Below are 24,729 nucleotides of genomic sequence, written 5' to 3'. Positions count from 1 at the left end.
TACTTGTGGTTCACAAAACACAACAAGGTAATATATATTAACAATTACAGTGTTCACTGACAAATGGATAAATAAATGCAGCAGGCAAAAGACAGGATTCCAAGTTATTGTTTCCATTGTCTCTGCCATAATGTGAGAGATAAATTAAGCAACTATCACAGTTAAGAAGTTCCAATTTCAAGTTACATGCATTATGGCAGATGTGAGTTCATAGTTGATCAAACATGTCTTCCGTAAATACAATTATTTTCACAAAAGTAAATTTCACAACAAAATGGTGCAATATATATCTTCATTCCTGTAAAAAAAATTAGAAACCAATAATGTGGCTTCTGGCTTGGGGGAAATCCCAAGGAGTCAGAGTTCCACCACAGATTTGTATCCTCCATACTTGTCTATGGGAAATGTGAGCTTGGAGACTGCAAGATGGAAGATTCCCCTCTGTTGTCTAGCTCGTTTTGAAGCCTGGTGAGGTTAGATAGCTCCTCCAGCTCCTGAAACTGTCTGTCAGTCTTGTGGCTGACCAAGGAGCGGTAGAAATGCACGGCAAAGACTATGAAGACTAAACCAAAGGGGACCATGATAGAGGTGGAAGTAATGGCAGCAGCCACACCTGATGAAACTGTATTATTGTTGGACTTGTTGGGTTTAATGGGCAAAAATTTGACCCAGCAGAGGAGAACCACCTCAGCTAGGAAGAGCAAAGTACCAATGACTGTAGAAAAAGCCCACGCCAGTTCAATGTGTCGGTGCATTCGCTCATGCGGAGACTCCTTCACAGAGTTGAGGTTGTGGACATTGCTGACAGCCTCTATGTTGGGCAAAATGCAGGTGCTGACCATCAGAGCGAACAGGTGAACCGCCACGAGGACAGTGGTGCAGGCACTGAAAGCGATAAGGAGAGCAGGTGGATAGGGATAGCTGTTGTCCAGCTGCACTTCTACCATAGCCACCTGGAAAGGAAGAGAACAGGAAACACGACTTTATACGCGTCAGTGATGTGTGATATGACCGATTCACCTACAGAGGAGCAACAGGATGGTTTTGGAGAGAGCGTTACCATAGCAAATCCAGAAAGCAGTGCTGACGTGCGACTAGAAGCCTTCAGTTTAGCCCGACTCAGGTACAGCTTTCTCCAGGACAGTGCTTGCAGTGAATGCTCGTTCAGACTCATGCTGTGCCTTTTGTCAGGGGACTGGACGAGCAGCACCGGCGTAGTTACCTTGTTACTCTTGCGGGACGCGACACAGACAAGCGTTCAACATGCCAACAGTGCGCGCTTACAAAACATTTACCCTCGCCAGCTGACGGAACTGCGGAAGCTATTTTCTCCCCTCCAGTCCCGCGTGTGCATGCACCTTATATTACCCACAAGCCTGTGCGCTCCGAAGACAACATCCGCTGCTGAGCGAACGGCCAGCTTCGTATCTGTCCAGTAATGGGGTTTACTTCTCACCCCTGAGTTAATACTGGTGCTAATGACCACCTCTAATGTGTAGTAATTGTCAAAAAGAAAAAAAAACAAACAAACTTGAACGGTCGCACGTACTAGTACATAAGTCGACGTCATGAGTCCCACGTACATCACACATACAGTGTTATTACTATTGAAATGTATAACAGAATTAAGAGCTGCGTTTCTTGTTTTGTTTTTTGTTTTAATACGGACAAGCTTGTTATCGCTCGTTTTTCTTTCACGAGGCGTAGCTGAGCTGTTCGCTCGTAGTTAAGTCAGACGTAATGATATTTGTTCGGGCACCAGCCCACGGTGTTTTTTGTCAGGTGTGGCCGATGCCTGATGGTTTGTAAAAGCAGATGAGAAGCGGTGGACTAAAGTGCAGTGACGTTGCCCAACAATGTTTTGGTTCCTGGCGATGACGTAATACACAAAACATGGTTGCCTTGTTTGGAACCTGAAAAGCGTGCGAAGTGCTTCTTCTTTAACTCCGCTACGCACAAAGATGCTCTCCCGCAACTGAATGGCTGGAAAACATCCACACGAGACGATGGCTCAGCCCGCGGAAACGTGTGCTGAATCCGGACGCAGGCTGGTGTGTACCATCTGCCGTGTTAACGTTAGCTTATGAGGCGAGACTGGCAGCGAGCTAATTAGTTAGCTAAGCTAACGTTTGCAACTATAAACGTTGGGATATTTGTCAGGTCACTAAAGCTGTTCAAGTCAGAGCCCTTGAGGAAAAACGACAGATCTAGTATTTTAGATTTAACAACTTTTTTTTTTTTTTTTTTAATATTTGTAAAAGTTAAGCGAGCGTAGAGTAGTTAAAATAAGATAAATACACATCAAAATCACTGGAATCCTACAAAAATTTCACATTTGTCGTTATGGGATAATGTACCAACGAGAACGGCTGCCCAGGACAAGTGTCGTTTAATGGTTATTGTACTTGACGTCACACTTGAGAATAAACGATGCTACTATAGAAACGTAACATACTATTTTTTTAAAAAACGGAATAGGAACCCCCTTGATCCAATTTTAAAGTTTGGAATAAAATGAATGTTCAGTCACTTTCCACCAGTCCCACGGTCTGTTTATGTGCAGAGAGGGCCCTCTGCGACGGTGCGAGCTCGCTTTCCAAGCTCGTGTCCGTCTTTTCATAACTCATCTCGTTTTCACTGGCAGCGCTCCATCTGCCGAAGGATGTACGACGAAAACGAGGACTTGTCTGATGTCGAAGAAATCACAAACATCAGAGGTTTCAGTGTGGAGGAAAAGCTTGCCAGTGACAGTTACGGCGCAAACTTTGTCCACTTGATGGAGGGTAAAGGTAATATAACACAAATTACATCATACTTCCTTTCGATCAGCTATTGCTACTCTTTGTTATTATATATTTTATATATATACAAAAGGAAGATATATATCCTTTTGGTTGGCAAAATGCATGTTGTTGTTATTTTTTTTACCACCATCATTTTTTTTTCTATAAACACTCGACTAAAAAACATACACATACACACACACACACTGTCTTGCAGACTTCACATATGAATATGTGCAAAGGGAGGCTCTCAGGATCCCACTCATTTTTAAAGAGAAAGATGGACTAGGAATCAGGTGAGAAGCCATTTCTATGTATTCACCGATTTACAGATCGTTGTTTAGTATAATCTTTGACAGTACTTGCTGTGTATTTATGTTTTTGACCATTTGGCAATGCATATAAGAGACTAACTGAGTGTCATCTATCCCTTTCTTTGATTCACATAGAATGCCTGATCCAGAATTTACAGTTAGCGAAATTAAGGGTTTAGTTGGTAAGTTGCTACTTACACACACACACTAAAGCTAATGCATGTTTAATGTTGTAGGAATTAAACTTATGTGCATCTAAAAGGGGGGAAAGTATCCCAGCTGCCAATCCAGAGAATAAGAGCAGGTGGAGTAACAACTGTGTAGATTAATGAGTGAGTGGGCTGTTCAAACTAATAACAATGATTCATAATCATGGTCATGCCTGATAACAAATCTCTGCAATAAAAAAGTTGATGTCCTAAAAGTGTCATATTGTCTCATCCACGGTCATATTTACTATCATGTTTTTTTTTTTAATAATGCACCTGGCAAAAGAAAAGAAAGCACCAAAAACTGTTATGTACTGCTAAAAGTAATCTGGAAGATGGACATAATTCACACAGAAGTAAAAGATCATAGTCACAGTATGTTTAAAGTACATAAATGATATATCTTGTTATACTGGTAATACTGTTTTTGGCTTATGGTTTTCTCCTTTTTTATGATGTTATTTATTTAGAGGACACACACACACATACACACCCTCTGTTTATCTACCTGCCATTTTTACAGTATGATGTGTGTGATGGATGATTAAAATAGGTGTGTGTGTCCATGTCCACTTTCTCATTCTCTATAGTCCTTTAAAAACTATAAATGTTTCCATCTATTATCTTGCACTTTTCATCTGTTGTTAATATATTAAAAACTGTGCTCAGATGATTTTTCAGCTACAATTATTTTTTAATGCATTTAAATACATCTGTGTAAAGTGAAGCTTGAAAGAAATAAACTCAAAGCAGAATGGGGTGTAGTTGCTCCATCTAGTGGGAAAGATGGTGAATTACATGTCTATATGAGACGCTGCGGTTGTTTATGATGGAATCTGTCAAATGTGGACGATACAAATTTTTTGTGTATAAATCTCAAATAGCATGTGATTCTTTTCTTATTCCAATTTACAGACAGATTGTAGGACATGTTAATGACAGTGGAGCTGCTCATCGGTTAATTTCACCTGGTGTCCTGGTTGTTTCTTGCAGGCAGTCGTCGGTCGGTGGATGTTATGGATGTGAGCACTCAGAAAGGCTCCGAAATGAGCATGGCTCAGTTTGTCCGGTATTATGAGACACCAGAGGAAGAGCGGGACAAACTCTTCAATGTCATCAGCTTAGAGTTCAGCCACACTAAGCTGGAGAACCTCATCAAGCGACCCACAGTGGTAACATAACATGTCACTCTCTGTATGATGTTGTGAACGGTTTTGTGAAGGTGACAAATCAGGAAACATAATCAAAGAAAATTTTGACTCACAACACTGACTGATGGATAAAAGTACAGTTTTGATCGCTCTCACAGGTGGATCAAGTCGACTGGGTGGACAACATGTGGCCTCCTGATCTGAAACAAAGCCAAATAGAAGCCACCAACGTGATCTCAGAGATGAAGTACCCTAAAGTGCAAAGGTATGAATAAACTGAATTTTTTTTCGGGTTTGACAAAGTCCTCTGTCAGTCTGGGAGTAAAAAATGGCATTTGTAGAGCAAGATATGGAAAATACTTGGAGACAATTGCTGCTTCCATTGGCATTAAATTCAAATTCCACCTCCCATCTGAATGTCTCATCTATCGCTCCATCACTTTAAAGCGCTGCATACTGTTGTCGTAATCCACCTCCTGTAAGTGCTCTTGATTGTTGCTAGGCAGCAGAGTTTTCAGTGGCGGAGGAGGGTTTATAGCAGCTGCGGTCTGACTGCACGGACACCTCTGGGACAATCAGCTGTCAGCATTAGTGCATAGCTAAGAATCAAAACCAATTGTGCCTTTCCTTTTAACCTCAGTTGCTCGTATTTCCCTCCATCACAAAGAGACCTTACTAAACCCACTTTCTTCCTCTCCATCCCTCTCCTGAATTATATTTAATCATTGTAATTGTATTTTTTAAATACTGTTCATTGAGGTTAGGTGTGTGCTTGTGGTAGGTATTGGGCTGTACAGGATGGAATAACAAACTTCCGCCATCATTTCAGCCAACACAGATACCAGCAGTCGTCATGCCATTGTCACCCCTAGTGGTTAGTTACCACCAGTGGCGTTTATCTGTTATTTTACTATTTCAGGAGCGCTTCGTGTTGGTGCAGACAAGAGGCTGAAACCAGTACTTTATTAAAAATTAAAGTGTTTCCAAATGTCTGCATTCACCAAAGGAGCTGCAGTCATGCCAGTTTAACTGTGGGAACCACTTATTTTTTTGTAACAAAAACATCAAACATCTTTACTCTTTCAATTTTTATATGAGCAGGCTGATGTTTGAAGGCTTCCCTGTAAATTGCTACTTGTCACTATGTTGCCGGAAAAAAATCCATTTCAATCTCTTTTAGCATATAATCATACTTTCATAGAGGTGCAAAATATTGGGCATGAATTTAATGTGCTGTATTGATATATTATATAGGTTTGTTTATTTTCAGGGTATGCCTTTCTTATTGGTCTTTTTAGAAATGTGTAAACCATATACATTTCGCAAAAAAACATTTTTCGCAATCGAATTTAAAATTATTATTAGAGTTTATTGATGATTTGTTCATTGATCAGTTATTTGGAATAAAATTGCTTGGCAGTTGGTTTGATAATATAGCATATCTGTAAGGCATTTTATAAAACCATAAACGCCAAACAAGCAACGTGAAGATGTTACCTTGTTTTGTAGGACGTTGTGATTGGTATTTTTCACTATTCCACTACCCGCTCTACTACCAAACAATCAATTGAGAAATTAATCAGCAGATTAACCGATCATGAAAATGTAGTTTCAGCCCTAAATTATTACCTGTCTTTGATTCATCATGTTCTCTCGTGCAAGTAAAATCAATTGTCTCAGGGTTTAATATGCAAATTTTCCATTATTGCTGCAGTCAAAGTCTTTTGTTTCCCTGGCTGTGGTCTCATTTATTGTTCAGTATGACCTGATTAGCCTTAAAAGTTATAATAATTCAGATGTTTTAGATTAAAAAAACGCATCCAGTTTATGTAGCAGTCAAAAATGAGGTCCCTGATGATTTTTTTTTTAGATTTCTGGGCAGTGTGCTCCTCTGTTTGATTGATAGTTCATTCTGCAGGGCAGGGAGACACAATGTAAACAAGTTTGTTTGAGGTAGCTGCAGCTTGCACACCAAGTGAGAGACAACATGTGCAAGCAGTGCTGTAGAAAGAGCAGAACTATCTGGCGCAATGTTACGTCATTCAGCATCATAACTTGACCAAACTTGAAAAACTTTCTGTGCTGCAGTGCTTTTGTGAACTGAGATTACTGCTGCCTTCCAATTAGTTGAGCTATGTTTTTCATTGTTAGACATTTTAATGGATGCCAGTCTGTTACACCTGCAGATCCTTACTATATACTTTGTACAATGCGTATCTTGTAAATTTTTTTATTTTTTTATTTTCTCCCTTAGGTATTGTTTGATGAGTGTGAAGGGTTGCTACACAGATTTCCACATTGATTTTGGGGGAACCTCAGTTTGGTATCATGTATTCAAGGGACAAAAAGTAAGTTTATTCCAGTTTCTCCAAAAATGTCTGGTATTTTGGGCCATAAACCTTCATTTATCAGTATTAACTTTATTGAACATTAAGGGGAGAAATTAAGAAAACGTCTGTCTGGTAATATTTCTGAAACCTTTGAGTGTTGTTAACACTTTCAGAGTTGATTCTTCACCTAACGTGGCCATGACTGTGCAGTGTACCCTCTAAATAAGAAGCTCTGCTTCTCCTTAGGTTTTCTGGCTGGTGCCTCCCACCACTCATAACCTCGCCCTCTATGAAGACTGGGTTCTGTCAGGCAAGCAGAGTGATGTCTTCCTGGGAGACCGAGCTGATGGATGCCAGAGAGTGGAGCTTAAGCAAGGATACACCTTCTTCATCCCATCTGGTATGTTGACATGGCTGTTTTAAAGTAGCCAGCAGGAAGAGATCAGTCACCACTTGAATTAACAGAAATGCTAAGTTTTACCTGACCATCATTCAGTATATTCAGCTATGTGAGTTTGCATGAATCCTCTATAATCCTTATCTCTTTCCATATGCTTTTTACTTTTGCTTTTTGTAATTAAGGGTGGATTCATGCTGTCTACACTCCTGAGGACACGCTGGTTTTTGGAGGCAACATTCTGCACAGCTTTAACATTCCTATGCAGCTTACAATCCATGAGATAGAGAATAGGACTAAGGTAAGAGTCTGCATTGATATGTGGCTGAACTCTGACCTGCGCTGCAATACGCTAATGGGACTAATGGGCCTGGGATAAATCAATCTCCCAGAAAAGCAGGGGGAGTTGAAAAGTTCACTTGTGTGGTGGAGGAATTAGTGTAGTTAAGATTGGAAGAGAAATAAGGGAAAATAGTCAAAGGAAAAAACATTTGGCAGTGGCAAAAAGACGATGAACAGAAATGTAAGTCAGGAAGATATGTGGGACTCAAAAGACAATACCTTGTTTGTGTGTGTGTGTGTGTGTGTGTGTGTGTGTGTGTGTGTGTGTGTGTGTGTGTGTGTGTGTGTGTTGTATGATGTTGGTAGCTTGAAAAAGGAAAGGGGCATGAATGTCAGTGATTTAATATCAAAGAAAGGTACATTTTTCAACATTTGTCAATGTGAATATTTACATATTTTTAAAATATTTTTGAAATGGAAACAAAGATTTTAATGCCATCTAAATGTTGATGCATAAAATATCACTTTATGCATAGATTCAGAATTTTATAATTTTTTCTTGGAAAAAATAGGCCGAAAAGCGTGAAATGCATGAGGGGACAGTTTCTGTAGTGACAGAGCAAAACCTATAGCTACGATTAAAAATCTCTTAGCCTGTACATCCCTTCACACGTTAGCGATATATTTAGTCTCTGTCATACACATGCACACACATAAAAACATACAGAAATCTGGTCAAGTGTATACATGGGCAAGAAATAAGGTTTTGCCTGCAAAAAATTTAACAACACCGATTAAGAAAACGGAAGTTTTTTAATCACATGGCATTTAAGAAATCGGGTTACTAGAAAAAGGTCAAAAATAACTAGATTACCCGAATGCATGTAAATACATGTTTTTTGTCCCTGTTGTCAGGTTCAATCCAAGTTTCGTTTCCCCTTCTACTATGAGATGTGCTGGTATGTCCTGGAGAGATACCTGCACTGCCTGACCAAACGGTCCTACCTTTCTCAGGAGATCCGTAAAGAGCCTGTACTAATGGGTCAGTGAAATTAAGCAATGCAGCTGTTTTGTAATATCCCTTGTGTGTCCTTGGATACTGTTAAAATCTTGTACTGCAGTTGTAATTAGCTCTCTCAAGTTTCTAAATCTCTTATTAGATGTTAATAATGAATGATATTTCTGATCTCCATCTGTCCTGCTGCATTCCGACAGGCTCTGCAGCAAAATTTTTGACACACCCTTATTTCTAAGTCCAGGATAGTCTAATTCCATTTCTGAACATTAGCTTTCTTTCACTGCTTTAAACCTATGAATCGAGTACGGTACGGACTGTGGAGTCTTTGCCCATGTAAAGTGAGAACACAGGCATACTAATTTGGGATGTTGTTTCTGCTGGAGGGCTCGAGAACGAAGCCTGTTTTTATAGTCCAGCCAGCACTTGATAAGCTATGAACAGACCCACAAATGTAGGAATATCCCCCGAGCTGCTTCTACTGTCTTTCTTTAAAAGCCTCGCTCATTAGGGCTGGATATAAACAAGATATAATTTACTCCGGCTGTCTGCTGTTACCATATAGTACTGTATATTATTTCTGCATCTGATGGCACTGGAAAAAAAAAAACAGCGTGGAGAGATATAAGTTAAGTAGTTTAATAACACGATTTCTCTGTTATTTTGTTCCTTCAGACTATGAGACCAAGACAAACACAGAGAGCCCCTCCTCTGACTCAAGGAGCCAGGACATGAACGAGGACTCATGTGAGACTCAAGTGAGGGAGGACCAGGGTGAAAAACCAGAGAGAGTCGCTCAGGATGGCCCCTACTCTCCTGACAATGGGAGGGGCCAACACCTCAGAGCTGTTTTATCTGTTGACTCTGAGGACAGCTGTAATCCTGGCTCCACTTCTCTAGATTTCCCCAAAACCCCCGCTGACTCTCCGGCCTCAGAGTCTCAGAATAAATGGACTCATTTGACAGAGTTTGAACTGAGCGGACTGAGGACACTGGTTGAGAAGCTGGAGTCACTTCCTGAAAATAAGAAATGTGTCCCAGAGGGAATAGAGAACCCACAAGCCCTGCTGGAGGACATGAAGGTAAAAAGACAAAAAAAATTACAAAGACATGAGTTTGTTTGAGTCACACACACATTCGTTTACAGAATAGATATGATTCGATAGGCAAGACACAGTTGCCTTTTACTTTTTGATGTCCCCTGTGGCCCTCTAGGTTCTCTTAAAAGAACATGCCGAGGATGACCCCAAATTAGCGATCACTGGAGTTCCTGTGGTGTACTGGCCTAAGAAAACTATCAAGGTAAGAGTATTTCAGTTGTATTGTGACACTTTCCGATTGCTTTTGCACTAAACAGTGTTCTTTATGTTTATTTTGTGACTTTCAAATTAAGGTGATGAACATTGTATACACAGTGGATAGGGCTTGATCACTTAATACAGTAGAAAAATCATTGCTATTATTATATATAAAGTAATTGACAGAGTTTTGATGTTGTACACCTGTTGCTTGACTTCAATTTTTGAACTTTTCATGTGAAAAGTCCGCAATGTGAAATTTTCTCTGTACTGTCTACAACATAAGTGGAGCCATTTTAAGTCTTTTTACTTTTATGTTTGTATTTTGAAGAAATGGTTTTTAGTTCTTTGTAGTTTTTGCACGAGTGCAAATTATTTTTAAAGGAGTTAAACTGAGTGAGAGGTGATGATGTAGCTGCAGCCTACTGAGTGCTCTTTCTAGTGACAGTGGTTTAAAATAATACTTTTGTGTCGGCTGCTAATACAATCTTGCATTTTATAAGTATGACTTATTGTCAAAGAAGGGACTGGTTTTCAATATTAGTAGTGAATTTTAATTAAATTAGGTTTACATCTGTAGTATTAGTAGCAGACTACTACTACCTTTTGGATTATTTTTATCATTACCATAGAATAGGGCAGTTTGTATTTGAAGCACTGCCAGATTTAACCTTTTTTTTTCAATTTTTGATCATCAAAAAGAAATGGGCCGTGTATAATTCCATATTCTATGGCTTACACCTCTATGCTTAACATTATTCATCTGTTTACTTTCTGAGTGAGGAGCATTTCCTGCTCTTACTTTTCTTACCTTTTTCCTCAGTCTTCTCTTGTTGTCTCATTAATTTAAGTCCCTCTTATCCTCTCCTCCTTCTCTTGCTTTGATATTCATTGCACTCCTTTTCTAGAGCAGTAGATGTACGTATTTGCGTAATTTTGATTTAACAGGCTGCAGTATGGCCTCACTAAGTAAATAATGAGTTTTTTTTTAAAAAAATTAAATTAATTTTTTCTTTCTCCGCAATATGAATTCTTCTACATACTGAATTTTTTTCTCATGAACACACTTTGTGCTCTGGTTCACAAAAAAAAGCATTTAAGCGAACTGTAGATAACATAAAACATTATTTACTATGAACAGCAACTATATGACACTTTTCTCAGACCTGAGGCAGATCCACACCTCACTGCTTCATGGCTCACATGTTTGTTGTTTCATTTCAAGTTTATTTGGAGCTCAAATTGGTATCAAAATTTATTATAACGGGCAGGAATCAAAAATCGTGGCGTTTACGATATACATGATTTACATTTTCAGTCACATTTTTTAATCTATGTAGATGCTAGTTAGTTAAGTGCCATTTATGCATGTGCCTTTTGAGCATCAGTTTGCTATAAAAAAATACCTCTTTAGACAAAGTCCATGTGAAGTTGTGATATTGTAAGAATGTTAAATACTGGTAAACACTTGCGGGCTTGAAGTACCTGATGCCTTAATGTCTATATAATTTCTCTTTTGATTTCATCATCTGATCAAATATAAGGTTGTTGAAAAATACAGCATGTGCTAAGACAGTCTGTCAGCCAAAATGAGGTCAAATGTAAAGTTTAATGAGTAAAGTGTTTTTGCATGTGCCACATTATGACTCTATTTTAATTTTTATGTATTGTACATGCTTCAGTTGTCTGTGAATTATTAATTGTCCAAACAATGCATGAACTGTGTAACAGGCAAAGAAGCCTCAACAGGAGGGAGGATGGGATGTGTTGTATATGAATGTATGGAAGTGATTTCTGTTGGCCTCATGGACCCTCTGGATCACCCCCACCCGTCTCTCCAAAGGCCAGCTGCTGGTCGTGGGGCGTCTTTGTGTTTGCCTTTTGTAATGAGATGCCATCTGGCTCTATTGGCTGTGCAGAGCCTGCTCTCCTCTCCCTGTGATACTCAACATGAATATGACAACACCATTTCTGCATTTTCTCTTCTCATTGGATAGAGGCAGACACCCCCAGTACATTTTCTGATGCACAGCAGCCTCCCATTGGCCCTGTGCCTCCCAGCACCCCTCCTCTTTTACAGGGAGTCGATCCATATTAATGAGGCAGGCTTGTCTGTGTTTCCTACATCTGCTTGTGGTATTGTGGAGCTTTGGAGCAGGAGGGAGGGCTGTAGGCCAGACAGCAGGAGCAGGAGTGGAAGGCGGAGGAGACTGCAGCCATGTCAGTTTGCTGTGAGCTGGACGGTGTGTGAAAACCAGCCATGGCCATGTCGCTGAGCGCTGATGATGAGGACTACGACTCAGACTCTGAGCAGGTTAGCACATCAAACCCCTGCAGGCAGGCATAGTGAGGCCACCAGAGGAATGCTTGTGCCAGACAGAGCAGCGTGCAGCATCACAGGGCAGCGAGGAAATGGAGCTACCTGGAGAGAAATGCATTGATTCACTCTACCTTCTGAGCTTGGTCTTTGATTTTTGCCCTTTGTTTTTTGATAGGTTTTATGTTTGTGTGTGCGTGTGTGTGCATGCTTGTGTGTGTTTGTCAGGTAAATCCAGCAATAGGAGAGGGCTGTGTTTATATAGCTCACAGCCTCAGGGCTGCTATTGGTTGTTTCAAAGGAGAGAAGCAGAGGAATGGGAATTCACGTAGATGCAGAAGATGAATCTTTCATGGTTTGGTTGTGAAAGCAGCAGATCTGAATGTTAGAATACATGTGACAGCAAAACAAAAAAAAAAAATAAAATGTTATTGTGCCAGTATGTGTTAATGAGAGAGCAGTCAAGATGAAAAGATTTTTTTGATATTGTTCAGTGTGAATGTCTGGTTGATCTAAGATGACACTTGCTTACACGGCAAGAAATGTGTTCGTTCATTTAAATATTTCTCTTACTTAACTGTGAACCACACCCCTTTACATTAATTCTGTGGCTGTGTTTGGATTTGAAAAACATTGACTGCAGATGACTGAGTCCATTTTTCTCTTTCTCTTTTGACAAACATCTTAAGTAATTTTCAATTCTGTTTCTTCCAGTCATGTGAATGCACCTGTTCTTAGTGTCACAGTCCAGCTATTTGAACATCAATTAGAGATAATCACAGCAGGCTAAGTTACTATTAACTGCCAGAATACCTGCTTTAACAGTATATTCTCAACATTTTGAAAGCATGGTGTGCATACTCATAACTGATTGACAACTGACTAACACTGTTTGTTTTTTTTTTCAATTTTTTTTCACAATCCTCACTGCTCCTGAGGTACTATAAATTCCAGAGTTTTTATTAGAGTTGGTGTTTAATAGTTTTTTCTCATAAGTAAAATCTGGGCTTAACACTACATACTTTTGTACTGGAGCAACCACGTTTTTGTGATTTTTCAAATGCAGCATCAGCTTTAAAACATATGCCACCTGTAAAGCTTAACGGGAAAGTAATCCCTCCAGGAACTTGTGAACCCAATTTTTTTGCCAAGTCAGTTGTTTCCAGGCATATTCCTAGACAAGATATAGAGAGATAATGAATTTTGGTCACAATAGTTTGAGAAATGTCATCAAAATGTGGCAGTGATCTGTTCATGTCAGTGTAATCTTCAGGTTTATTTCTGTTTCAAACAGCTGTCTGATTTTGAATTTCTTCTTCTTTGATAAAAGAACTTGTCCTGTTGTTTCTGCAGCTGTGCTCAGTATGCGCCGTCTTCACCAAGTGCTTAAGATTATGTTAAGTTACATATACAGTAATTGATTTCCACTGTTCTCCACAGTAGCTCATGAGTTTCGAGGTTGCGTCAGTGAACACAAGAGTCTGCTTCTGATTATGCTATCAGGCGAAATGAGCTTTGAAGAGCCAAGAAATCACTAGCTGGTCACTTTTACTGTCCTCATGACTGTACAAAGATGACACATGTATACACTATGTGTTATAAAGAGATTGCATATACAACAATTACTGATGGCTAAACTAAAGACTACACTGCTACCAGTGTCATATTTTCTGGTCAAGATATCTTAGATATTGTCGCAAAAAACACTGGTACCTGAGACAGTGGGTAGTTAGTAAAACTGAGAGGCATTTCATTTCTTCAGTAGTGTTGTTGTCAACCTCTTCTATCATTTAATTCTATCACAGAGATATCTGCCTCCGTCCTCACCCACTTAGCAGACAGCGGGGCGGGGGGACGAGGCGGTTTAGGGGGGATTAGGGGACATTATGGACAGCTATCTGAAATTGTTTAATTGTTTAAGTTACAGGTGTAACAAAGACAGTGCTTGGCTACCTATTATTTAATGTGCTCTGACATCAGCAGATTGATCATACCTTCAACCTGTTGTCCGACACTTGGACCTGGCAGAAGCAGGGTTACACATTATGGTGCTTTAGCTGCAGTGCTGGGTTTCTTGTGCTGGGATATCTGGTCTCATTAGTGTGTTCCTCCTGTCTATAAGCCGCCAGAACAGTCCAGTACAGACTACCCCCCCAGTATTTCACTCTAATCCTGACTGGTAACCACATATCTGACTTTCTGTGTCAGTCTATTTCATGGCTATTGTTAGAAAAAATTATTGTAATATGCCTAAGATTGAGCCTGCTTTCTTTTTCTGTTAGAGGGTCTCATTACAGTTCTTATTGGTTACAAGTCTGTGTGTCATAGACTGTTCTGTTAGGGAACCGGACGTGGCTGTTGCTATGCTGATGCTAGGAAAATCTGCACTGCCGATGTAACTAAAGAAATCTGATCTTCATTTCCAAGAGCTGCAGTGTTTTTTCACTCCTTGTTCCTGTTCATTTCATCTCACACATTGCCACATATTTTCTCGTGTGGCATGGTTGGCAGTATTTTGACATGTGGTTTTCATGTTAAAAATACATTGTTGTGGTTTGGTTCTGAGCCTGGAAAGGAGCAAAATATATAACACAAGACAATAGTGATTCAGATCAAAGGCATCTCATCTCCCTTACCCACTTCTATTGAATAGAGCTGAATTCGTGTGTACTGTTATAAATCTGTCTGCACGCCCCCTAACACAGAAAAATGGGTCCTAGTGATCCATGTGTGAAATGTAGCCATAAGTGCAGCTTCTCTTTGATGTAGAAACATACAAGCAAGTGAAGTGCTAAATCTGGAAGACGCCTCTGGGGACAGTCTTGATGTGTTTGTTTTCTCCTGGATCTTGTGCTTTAACAGCCATGAATAATGTTTTTATACACATAGCATGTTTTGATCAGGTTTGTGTTTGAAAATGTACATTATATGTGTATGCACATAAGGATGCAGGTGCTGTTTCCTTTCTTCCTTTTTCTTTTTTTCCATGTGTGTGTGTTTGGAACTATTGACCCAGAATCAGAAAGAGCACAGAATGTATCAGGCAGTACCACCTACATCCACCAAAAGCACTGACCCCAGCTCAATTTAATATAATGTTTTTGTTTTTTCTCTTATTATTTATCATGATTGCAAGGGCTTATTATTAGGCTATAGCACCATTATTAACAAAAATGCAGTGTATTTCAGAACAATAGATTGAGGTGCTCTTTAGAGCCTCATGCCTTCTTTTTCTTTATAAATCCTAATAAATTGGTAAAAACAAAATCACTGAATTGTCGTTTGTAGTTTGCTGACCATTTAGTAATTGGTGATATATAGATCCTAAACTTATAAGTCTTTTCTACTGAAAAAGCTAATGCAAGCGTGCTGCCTTTGACACACTACATGCTCCAAATATGCTTCACACTATTACTATACGTATGAATGCACTTATATAAATACACTTATTATAATTGTATTTTTAATATATATTTTTAGTAGCATACTTAATATGTAGCAGAATAACATTGATAAATATTTTTAAAAAGTAAAACATTCATACTTCATCGGCAAACTAATTCATCTGACCTTTAGATGACCTTTGTATTTGTGTAATATTTGTTGGCTTATGGTTTTAGATACTTGACACTGTATCCTCTTCACCCTTTTAGCCCCGGCCTCCCAACCGGCCAAAACCTAAGATGGCAGCTTCTCCTGCTTCAGCAGTCAAGCTGTCAGCTAGTCGGGGTACATCCGGTGCCAGGAGGAGAAGGACCCGCTGTCGGAAGTGTGAGGCATGCCTGCGGACGGAGTGTGGAGAGTGCCACTTTTGTAAAGACATGAAGAAGTTTGGTGGGCCAGGCCGTATGAAACAGTCCTGCATCATGAGGCAGTGCATCGCAGTAAGTTCCTTGGTTATATTCTTCCCTGTGAATTTTTTTGATGTTAAAGGAACAGTTTGACATTTTGGTAAATGCACTTACTCGCTTTTTTTGCTGAGAGAGTAGATAAGAAGATCAAAACCACTTTTGTGTCTGTATGTTTAATATGAAGCAGATGATTAGCTTAGCATAAAGACTTGAAACGGGAGAAACAGCTAGCCTGGCACTGTCTGAAGGTAACGCAAATCTACCTCCCAACACCTATAACGTTCACAAACAAAACCCCAAAGGATTTCCTGCTGGAATCTTGTCGTACCACGAGGTTGCCAAAAAAACAAGCAAAGAGGTCACTGTACCTGGCCGAGAAATAGTAAAACCTCCGTAAAAGTTTTTTTATTGTATGGCTTAAATAGATGTGTTCAACGTGGTTGCCAGGCCAGTACACGGTGATTGTTAGGGTGTTCCAGGTGGTTGCTATGGTAACTCTGAGTTGCTGCTAGTTACTATTTGCCATTTGTTGTAGTAGGGACAGAAGTAATAATAATAAAGCAGGTAGTAGTAGAAGCGGACGGAGCGTTAGCAGGACTCGCGCTGGGCCATGGAGACTGTGTTTGAATGTTTCAGCACCATGGACAGAGACATGTAGAGAGGACTGGGTTTGATTGCTTCTGCAACATACAGTATATTTTCAGTGAGATAGATTCAGATTGAATGATTGACCACTGTAAAGTGAGAGAGACTCAGCATCTGTCCCTTTAGCAACCGTGTCCCACTTTTAAGATATGCCAATATGCTTAACCCACTCTTGATGTTCACTTACTCTGATTCTGCTTCAAAGCAGTGCTCAGAGCTAAGCATATCCCACAGTTCATCAATACCTGCTGTGACACATGAGCCCATTTGTTGGTGGTACTCTATCTAGCTTGCTTGCTAACTGACAATAATCAACAAGTTGGAAGGTGTTCATTTGACATTTTGGATTCAGAGTGAATATAATCAAATTAAAATCAATAAAAGGCTTTCAGAGCAATGATGATAAAAGTAATTAAAGTATCAGAAATACAGTTCAATCCTACTGTATAAACTTTCCATTACCTTGATGTAAAACATGGGACCAGAATGATTTGAATCCACAGATTCCTAGGCTCCACATCACATGAGGATTACATCAGTCAGATTAGATTTTTAATTTTCGGGCTTCTTAGTTGAGTAATGTGAGTAGGCGATTATAAGACATAGCAGTGATATGTTCTGAAATCACAGTGATATGTTTTCCTATACATTTCAGAGACCATAATGTTTATATACTGTTAAGTCCACACGTAGCATGCACCAAAAAACATTGCAGATAGCTAGTGCACCACTGTAATAGAACCTTAAACGAATGCATATTATATGAATGACAGAATAGAGATGAAGTGTGGGTTAGCTAGCTTGTCAATCGCAATTATGACCAAGAAGAACTGTTCTGAAAGAGGATAGTGATTTAATACGGTTGCCTAATCTTCTACCCTGTTTTTTTTTTTTCTCCAGCCTGTCCTGCCCCACACAGCAGTGTGTCTTGTCTGTGGAGAGGCAGGGAAGGAGGACACTGTGGAGGACGAGGAAGAAAAATTTAATCTCATGCTCATGGAGTGTTCCATCTGCAATGAGATTGTTCATCCTAACTGTCTTAAGGTAAATTAATCAATATCATTAGTACTGAATATTGCCACCATAAAGTATTTCATTAGAATGATTGAGTTGTTTGTTTGTTTTTTTCCTTTCATAGTTGTCGCTCACTGTTTAATAGTCTTTGTGTGCTTCTTTTTGTTCAGGTGAAAGATTCAAATGGAGTAGTCAATGATGAGTTGCCAAACTGCTGGGAGTGCCCAAAGTGCAACCATGCCGGGAAAACAGGGAAAGTAAGCATCTGTATGGACTTTATTCTACAAACAACAAAAAATTCTGCATGAGAAATTATTAAACAGTTGACTATATATCAGAATTCAGGACCAGTAAAATAAAGTTGTGTCCTCTTTTTTTCTAACCTTTTGGCCTCAAAGCAAAAAAGGGGGCCAGGGTTCAAGTATGCATCAAACCTTCCTGGTTCGTTGCTGAAAGAACCACGGTTAAACCGGGATTCAAAAGAGGAGCCTGACTCTCCCATGGTGGCTACAGCAACTGTTACTGCTTTGACTACCACATCTGCTGTGAAGAGAAAGGCAGAGCGGGAGGAAATCCCAAAGAGGAAAGACGAAGAGCCTCCTAAAAAACGCCCCCCATTGCTGTCTCTGGATGGTACGCCACGGCCGAGGCTTGAGGACAACCCACTGAGGAAAAAGAGGAAACTTTTTGACACCAATGATGAGCCTGTCGTTGTTAAAAAGAAGGTAAGACCCTCATCTCTTTGCGATCTTGTCAGTTAGACAGTACGAAGTGTAGTCAAAAAAGGCATTAATTATCTCATTCGTAATGAGTGGTGCCTTCTAAGTATACAACACACTTTTGAACACTTTTTTGAAAAACACGCTTTAATATGTGCAAAATAATAATAATATGCTACACTTGATAATCTCCATCATTGCATCAGAACATTGTACTTTCAATTAGATTTTTGTGGCAAATTAACAGCTGTACTACTTCCAGCCGGACATAGTGCAGTAGCAGAAAGCAAACAGCTGTGTGGCCCCCATGACTCAGGGGTCAAGGGAAGGATATAGACATCCTGAGAACTGAAGAATAAAACTATGTGAAAATGTGCAAATGCACTGTACCAGCGTTTCTCAACTTTTGGGTAAACCCTGTGTGCACTTGTGTGCACTTGCTCGATATACAGACACTGTCCTGGAGGATTTTTTGGACAAATATGTTTCTATTTTTAATTAAAAGGAAGGAATGAAATATGTCAGAATTTAATAAATCCAATTGGAGCTGCCCTAATTCTCTTGAAAATAGAATATACAGTAAAAATGTAATATAATTATAGTATACTAATTATAGTATACTCAAATTCACACAGATAAACTGAGAATTGTGACTGCTAAAAAACAAATGTATGTTCCTCGTATTCTTTCTTAGAAGAAGCTTTCAAAACCGGATGATCCCATGACTCCGAAGCTGCTGCGCCAAATCAAGACAGAGAATGATCACGGTGATGAAGAAGACAACCAGGAGGATCATGAGGAAGATGGTTTCTCCTTGGATAGGATTCATTTAAAGGAGAAAAACGAGTATGATGATGAGGACCAAGAAGAGGATGAGGAGGAAGAGGAAGAGGAGACCCTGACAAAAGAGAGAGACAGTAGTGCAGAGGACAAAGGCAAGGTCATGTTAAGTCCACTGCTGAGAACATCTGCAACCAGAGAAAGTGACCAGTCCTCCTCCAACTCTCCCAGAGCTGGACCGAGCAGCGAACCAGGAGACGCTCAGGAGAGGACCTCTGCTCAGCTGAAGGCTCGCCATCAGCGCCGTCGCCTCCCAAACAAAGAGCTGAGCAAAGAGTTCACCCAGGAGATTCCCAAGACAGAAGACTGTCTGAGCAACCAGAACCACGGTTCAGTGAAGACAGAGGACAGTCCGGCTAATCACAATCGACGACCACTGAAGAATGAGGATTCTGTGACCAATCAGAACCGTAAACCACTAAAAACAGAGGATTCAACCACGAATCAGAGCCGTAGGGCCCTTAAAATGGAAGAAGGTGTGGCCAATCAAAACAGACGTCCGCTGAAAACGGAGGACTGCCTGGCCAATCAAAACCACAGGCCAATAAAACCTGAGCCTGAGAACGAAGTAGACGACCAGAAGCCTAGATGGCCTCTTAACAACGGCAGCAGCGACCTGGGTGACTGGCTGCGACATCGGGGGCGAGAGGTGAATGGGACGCCACGTGGTTACTCACCCCTCGGCTGGAACAGAAGCACACCAATCACACCGATATGCCCCCGGCCACTCCCCTGCCGGTCACCGCCAAAATGTATCCAAATGGAGCGCCATGTGATCCGGCCCCCTCCCATCAGTCCCCCACCCGACAGACTGCCGCTGAACGACGGTGAAGCTCACGTGATGCGCCGAGAGATGTGGATGACGGTATTCAGTCACCTGACTCACAGAGATCTTTGTGTCTGCATGCGTGTCTGCAGGACCTGGAACAGATGGTGAGTACAAGATGTACTGTGGAGTTGAAAACGTGTCCTCTACACTTCATCACACAGCGCTCCTCTGAAAGTATGAGCTGCGTGTCTCACCAGGTGCTGTGACAAGAGGCTTTGGAAGCACATCAATCTGAACCGTTGTAAGTCCATCACACCGCTCATGCTGAGCGGCATCATCCGGAGACAGCCAGTCGCTCTGGACCTCAGCTGGACCAACATCTCCAAGAAACAACTCAGCTGGCTCATCAACAGACTGCCAGGTAAATACATTCAAAAACACTGCACTGTATAAATGTTTTAAAAACAGCCAATATAGGAGATAAGATGCTTTGTTGGAAGGAAACTAGAGTGCTTTTGCTGGCAATGTTGTGTATTTGTGTGTGGGGGGACAAGAGGGAGACAAAAAAACAAAAATGCACCATAGCTGAGGAGGCCCTCTTGAGAGAGATCATTTTGAATTCAGTTTATCTCACTACATTATTATTCAATGTTATAAAAAATATTAAATGGACTGAACTGAGGGTTTTATTAAAGGAAAATTTCCAGTTTCCTTCCTGGCAGATTCTTAGTGGTTATGAAAAAAATTTAATGATACGGATAATTATAGAGATATCGTGAGACGGCGACTCACCCTGATACAACCTTACAATAGTAGCACATGCAGTAATTTAACCAAATTTACCATGTATTTAACCACTGTATGTAAAATAAAGGGAAGCAATAAAGTTGTCTAACCTTTGAGTAACCGTCTTTTTGAAGATTTCTCAACACATTTAATTTGGTGAAAAATGTGAGACAGAATGTGCTATAGACAGTTATATTACTATTTTTCTGGTGTTGATAAAAAATCTGTTCTATTAGCATGTGCAGTTTTGAAGAAGTTGGAGTTTAACTATTGTCTTTGTGAAATGAGCCAAGTGTTTCAGTAACATGCTCCCATATGGCTCCTCCATATGGATGATTGTATCCCCACAGGCTCCTGAATTTAGATTGTTTACTTTAGATGATTTTCTTTGTTACTTACAAATCTCCTTGCTGGATGATTCAGTTAATTAGATATGAATACTCACTGCGTCTGCGTTGGGTTATTTTCTGACCTCAGATTAAGTAAAACTCTGGAGACAGAAAACCTGAAAAATAGGGCACATCTTTTAACCAGGCTGAACAGGAGATAAATCTGCAGTATATTTAGCTTGCTATATTGCTGCTTGTGGCATGAGAATGAAGTAGACCCCTGATAGAGTTTACAAAAGAACACAAAAAAAAAATGTAGCTCTTTTTTTTTTTTTTTTAACATGACGTTTTGTATGTCTTTGCCGTCCCTGCAGGTCTGCGTGTGCTGCTGCTGTCGGGATGCTCCTGGGTGGCCGTCTCTGCTCTTTGCACCTCCAGCTGTCCTCTCCTGCGAACTCTGGATGTTCAGTGGGTTGAGGGACTTAAAGATGCCCAGATGAGGGACCTGCTGTCGCCTCCCACAGATAACAGGCCAGGTACCAACCTGTTATTCGCATGCTCTCACTAAACTGTCTGAGAAATTAGTGGATGAGTGAGTAAACATGACCATGGAGTAATAGGAAATTAATGAGAATTTGTACAGTACGAGTTACTCTATCCATTGCAGTTCTTTACCTGAATTGTTGCCAAATCTAAACAGGTTTAAAGTGACTGGATTGTTTCCACAATGGTAAGATATTCATTCTGATCTGTTAATTTCTCATCTGATGATCACATAAACTTCAAGGACAAGGCTGACGATATTCTGTATTTTTCTTACTGTTGTCAAATCCCATGAAAAGACCAAAACCAGCAATACATTAGTCTGTCTCTTAATGATTTACAACTTCCTGTTTGTGGCACCCAGTGGTTCCTGCTGAAGACATAAGTGATTGAAATGGGTCACAAATAAATAGATTTATGTTTTTATAAAGGGTCCACCATTTCCTAAAATGGCTGGGCATTGTAGTTTTCAGCAAACGCTACTCATAGAGGAGTAAATAGTGTATTTGTTGGGGACTATTTTCAGCTGCGGATTAATACACATTTGGTGTTCTAGTGCCTATTAACAGCAGCAGAAGGGTGTATGTGGGATTGTCTCAGTATCAACTGCAGTAGCCGTGTTTATGATAATGAGGAACATGTCAGTCAGAGCAGTTGTGTGGCTCAATGATATGTTTATAATTGGTTTGGATACAATGGAGGTCTATGGCAAAGAGGACTGAGTTATATATCAGCTTTGGATACACTGACAATGCCTAAAAGAATCGGTTCCCCATTTATTTCAGTCTTTTAATGGGATTTGTTGACCATAAGAAAAATATAGAATATCACCAGATTTATCCTTTAACTACATATATAGTGACATGAACAACTACAAAAATTCCAACTTTACCATGATTACAGTGAAGGCTAATTCATATGGTCAGACACACTAATACACTGACTAAATACAGTCAATGCTCTCTTTTTTTTTTCTCTATCCAACTGTTAATGTTCTTCACTTTTTTTTGAAAAAAACACTTTGTAGGTCAGTTAGACAACAGGAGTAAGCTGCGTAACGTGGAGGACCTGCGTCTGGCAGGGTTGGACATCACGGACACGTCTCTGCGCCTCATCATCCGTTACATGCCCTTGTTATCCAAGCTGGACCTCAGCTACTGCAACCACGTGACTGACCAGTCTGTCAACATCCTGACTGCTGCAGGGACGACCACCAGAGACTCGCTCACTGACATCAACCTGTCAGGTACGAGCCTGTCCTTGTTGGCTGTAAATCTGCCTGCATTTGACTTGCTCCCACTTATGACGGAATTTTGAATTTATTAGAGGTTTTTAAGTATCATCTCTTTAGCTGGAGGACCAAACTGGTGTTTGTACTTCATTAAACACAAATAATGTATACTTCACACTACTGCAAAACCTTTTTCCAAAGTACATGCCTAGTTTTTACTCTGCTTTCCCACCTTCCAGACAGTGTATTGTGCCGTGTCATGTCAGCACAGGGTGGAAATCTGCTTGGGGAGACCTAAACTTGTGACAGATGCTCAATATAGCACGATGAACATTTTGTCACCTTTGGTAAAATGGTAAAGCAGTTGCCTGCAGGGAGTGATTTGAAACCTGAAGTCACAGTTTTTCTGGAAGTTACGGTACAAAATAAATACCACCTATATTCTTATGTGGCGATGTACACCAGTTTATTCAGTACACCTGAGTAAAACTAACACAGGCTAATGCAACAGACTTGCAATAAATCCTATCTTCATGAAGATTTTAACGTTCAGTTTTTGTACAAACTGTTTTCGAGAAGTGTCGATTCAACTTCATGATCATTTTGGAAGCTGTAGTTTGTGGTGTTACTTCTTGCTGTTCTATCACAGGTATTAAATTACAATACAATTAAAAAATGTATTTCACCATTTATTGGAAAGTGTACAAAATGCTAATAATAATCAGATTGTATTCTTGTTGTCTCTCTGGAATGCCATTAAGTGTTAGAAGCTGAAAGGCAAATGTATTTTGGCTTTCTGTTGGGGGCATCAGTCTGCACATTTATCCCAAAACACTTCTCATCATAATGAGGCCTTTGGATTTCATGTCCTAGAATATCCTAATGGGTTGATTAATCCATAGCTTTTGTCAGTGCAGGTGACCCATTATGCATCATTTCTTCTTTTTCTTCTAACCCAATTTCTCCTCGTGCAGTCTGTAACAAGGTCACAGACCAGTCGCTGACCTATTTCAAGCGCTGTGGAAGCATATGTCATATCGACCTGCGATACTGCAAACAGGTGACCAAGGAAGGATGCGACCAGTTCATCGCAGAAATGTCAGTCAGCGTGCAGTTTGAACTGATAGAAGACAAACTGCTGCAAAAGATCAGCTAGACAGAGGAGCGCGGGAGACAGTTTGACATTTACGAGTGGTGAAACTACTGTCCACATGGAGGCAGCAGATGACTGTCTGCTAGTGGAGAACGGCGCTGTGTTTCATGAACATCTGCAGACTACTGAGCAGACATGAGGACGCTGTCTGTTTCTGTAAAAGAGGGAAGCTGTGCTGCTAAGCCAGAATGTAAAAATGGAAATCTTGTCCAGTGAAGACAATATTGCAAAAATGTTTTTGTTCTTGTTTGCACCTGTTTATAGGTTTATTTATTTCTTTGTATTGATTATGTATTGTATCATTAATATCTTTTGGTGTTCATAGACTATTCTTGTTCTAATGCAAAGTTTATTGCATTATAGAGTAATATTTTTGTATCAGAAAGTGTTTCATACATTTATGTGCAGTATTGAATGCACCAGTGTACAGTATCATACCACTGAAATTGATAATCAGTCGGCATTACTGTTAAGCTCTTTATTGTTGAGAGGCAAAAGTCTAATGATTTGTTGCCAAACTGTAGGATGGTAGCCTGTGTTTGTGTGGGTGTTTGTTTGTTTGTTTGTTTGTTTGTTTTTTTTTTTTTTTTTAAATTTCATTATATGTGTCAGTGCCCTGTTTCGGATTGGACCAAGGTACTGTACTTTTATTTTTTTTCATAAGACTACATATGTTGTTGTTATGTCCTTGTGGATGAGATATGTAGAAGAGAAGTTTAAAAAGTTTATTTGCACTGATACAGTAAATATGAA

At 40.0% G+C, this 24,729-nt stretch overlaps 2 protein-coding genes across 3 annotated transcripts; one reads left to right on the top strand and one right to left on the bottom strand.

Moving 5' to 3' along the window:
* Positions 1–9: 9 nt before the first annotated feature.
* On the bottom strand, positions 10–1,902 carry orai1b (ORAI calcium release-activated calcium modulator 1b). The gene is made up of 2 exons (XM_040156583.1): positions 1,061–1,902; positions 10–953 (listed from the first exon to the last, which is right to left on the bottom strand). Exons 1-2 carry the CDS (start codon positions 1,172–1,174, stop codon positions 396–398), a joined length of 672 nt encoding a protein of 223 aa, XP_040012517.1. The 5' UTR covers positions 1,175–1,902; the 3' UTR covers positions 10–395.
* LOC120805980 (lysine-specific demethylase 2B) lies at positions 1,879–24,516 on the top strand. Of its 2 annotated transcripts, none has more exons than XM_040156579.1 (21): positions 1,879–2,051; positions 2,645–2,789; positions 3,001–3,079; positions 3,233–3,279; positions 4,300–4,478; positions 4,616–4,722; positions 6,712–6,805; positions 7,034–7,187; positions 7,370–7,485; positions 8,382–8,508; positions 9,157–9,563; positions 9,697–9,783; positions 15,750–15,980; positions 17,493–17,636; positions 17,777–17,863; positions 18,005–18,331; positions 19,023–20,098; positions 20,192–20,355; positions 21,424–21,585; positions 22,620–22,838; positions 23,798–24,516. In XM_040156579.1, exons 1-21 carry the CDS (start codon positions 1,980–1,982, stop codon positions 23,977–23,979), a joined length of 4,206 nt encoding a protein of 1,401 aa, XP_040012513.1. In that variant the 5' UTR covers positions 1,879–1,979; the 3' UTR covers positions 23,980–24,516. The 2 variants fall into 2 exon arrangements, with proteins under 2 accessions (XP_040012513.1, XP_040012512.1); XM_040156578.1 differs by having other exon boundaries at positions 19,020–20,098.
* The last annotated feature ends 213 nt before the right edge of the window (positions 24,517–24,729 follow it).

This window comes from Xiphias gladius, chromosome 20, assembly GCF_016859285.1.
Source record: "Xiphias gladius isolate SHS-SW01 ecotype Sanya breed wild chromosome 20, ASM1685928v1, whole genome shotgun sequence".
Taxonomy (NCBI): domain Eukaryota; kingdom Metazoa; phylum Chordata; class Actinopteri; order Istiophoriformes; family Xiphiidae; genus Xiphias; species Xiphias gladius.
This window is presented reverse-complemented; position numbering and strand designations above follow the sequence as displayed.

Excerpts from the sequence above, each read along its gene's own strand:
- orai1b (XM_040156583.1), bottom strand. The coding sequence starts at position 1,174 with ATGAGTCTGAACGAGCATTCACTGCAAGCACTGTCCTGGAGAAAGCTG. Across the intron at positions 954-1,060 it reads TGCTTTCTGGATTTGCTATG|GTGGCTATGGTAGAAGTGCA; the intron begins GTAACGCTCTCT and ends CTTCCTTTCCAG.
- LOC120805980 (XM_040156578.1), top strand. The coding sequence starts at position 1,980 with ATGGCTGGAAAACATCCACACGAGACGATGGCTCAGCCCGCGGAAACG. Across the intron at positions 4,723-6,711 it reads AAGTACCCTAAAGTGCAAAG|GTATTGTTTGATGAGTGTGA; the intron begins GTATGAATAAAC and ends TTTCTCCCTTAG. Across the intron at positions 7,188-7,369 it reads CACCTTCTTCATCCCATCTG|GGTGGATTCATGCTGTCTAC; the intron begins GTATGTTGACAT and ends TTTGTAATTAAG.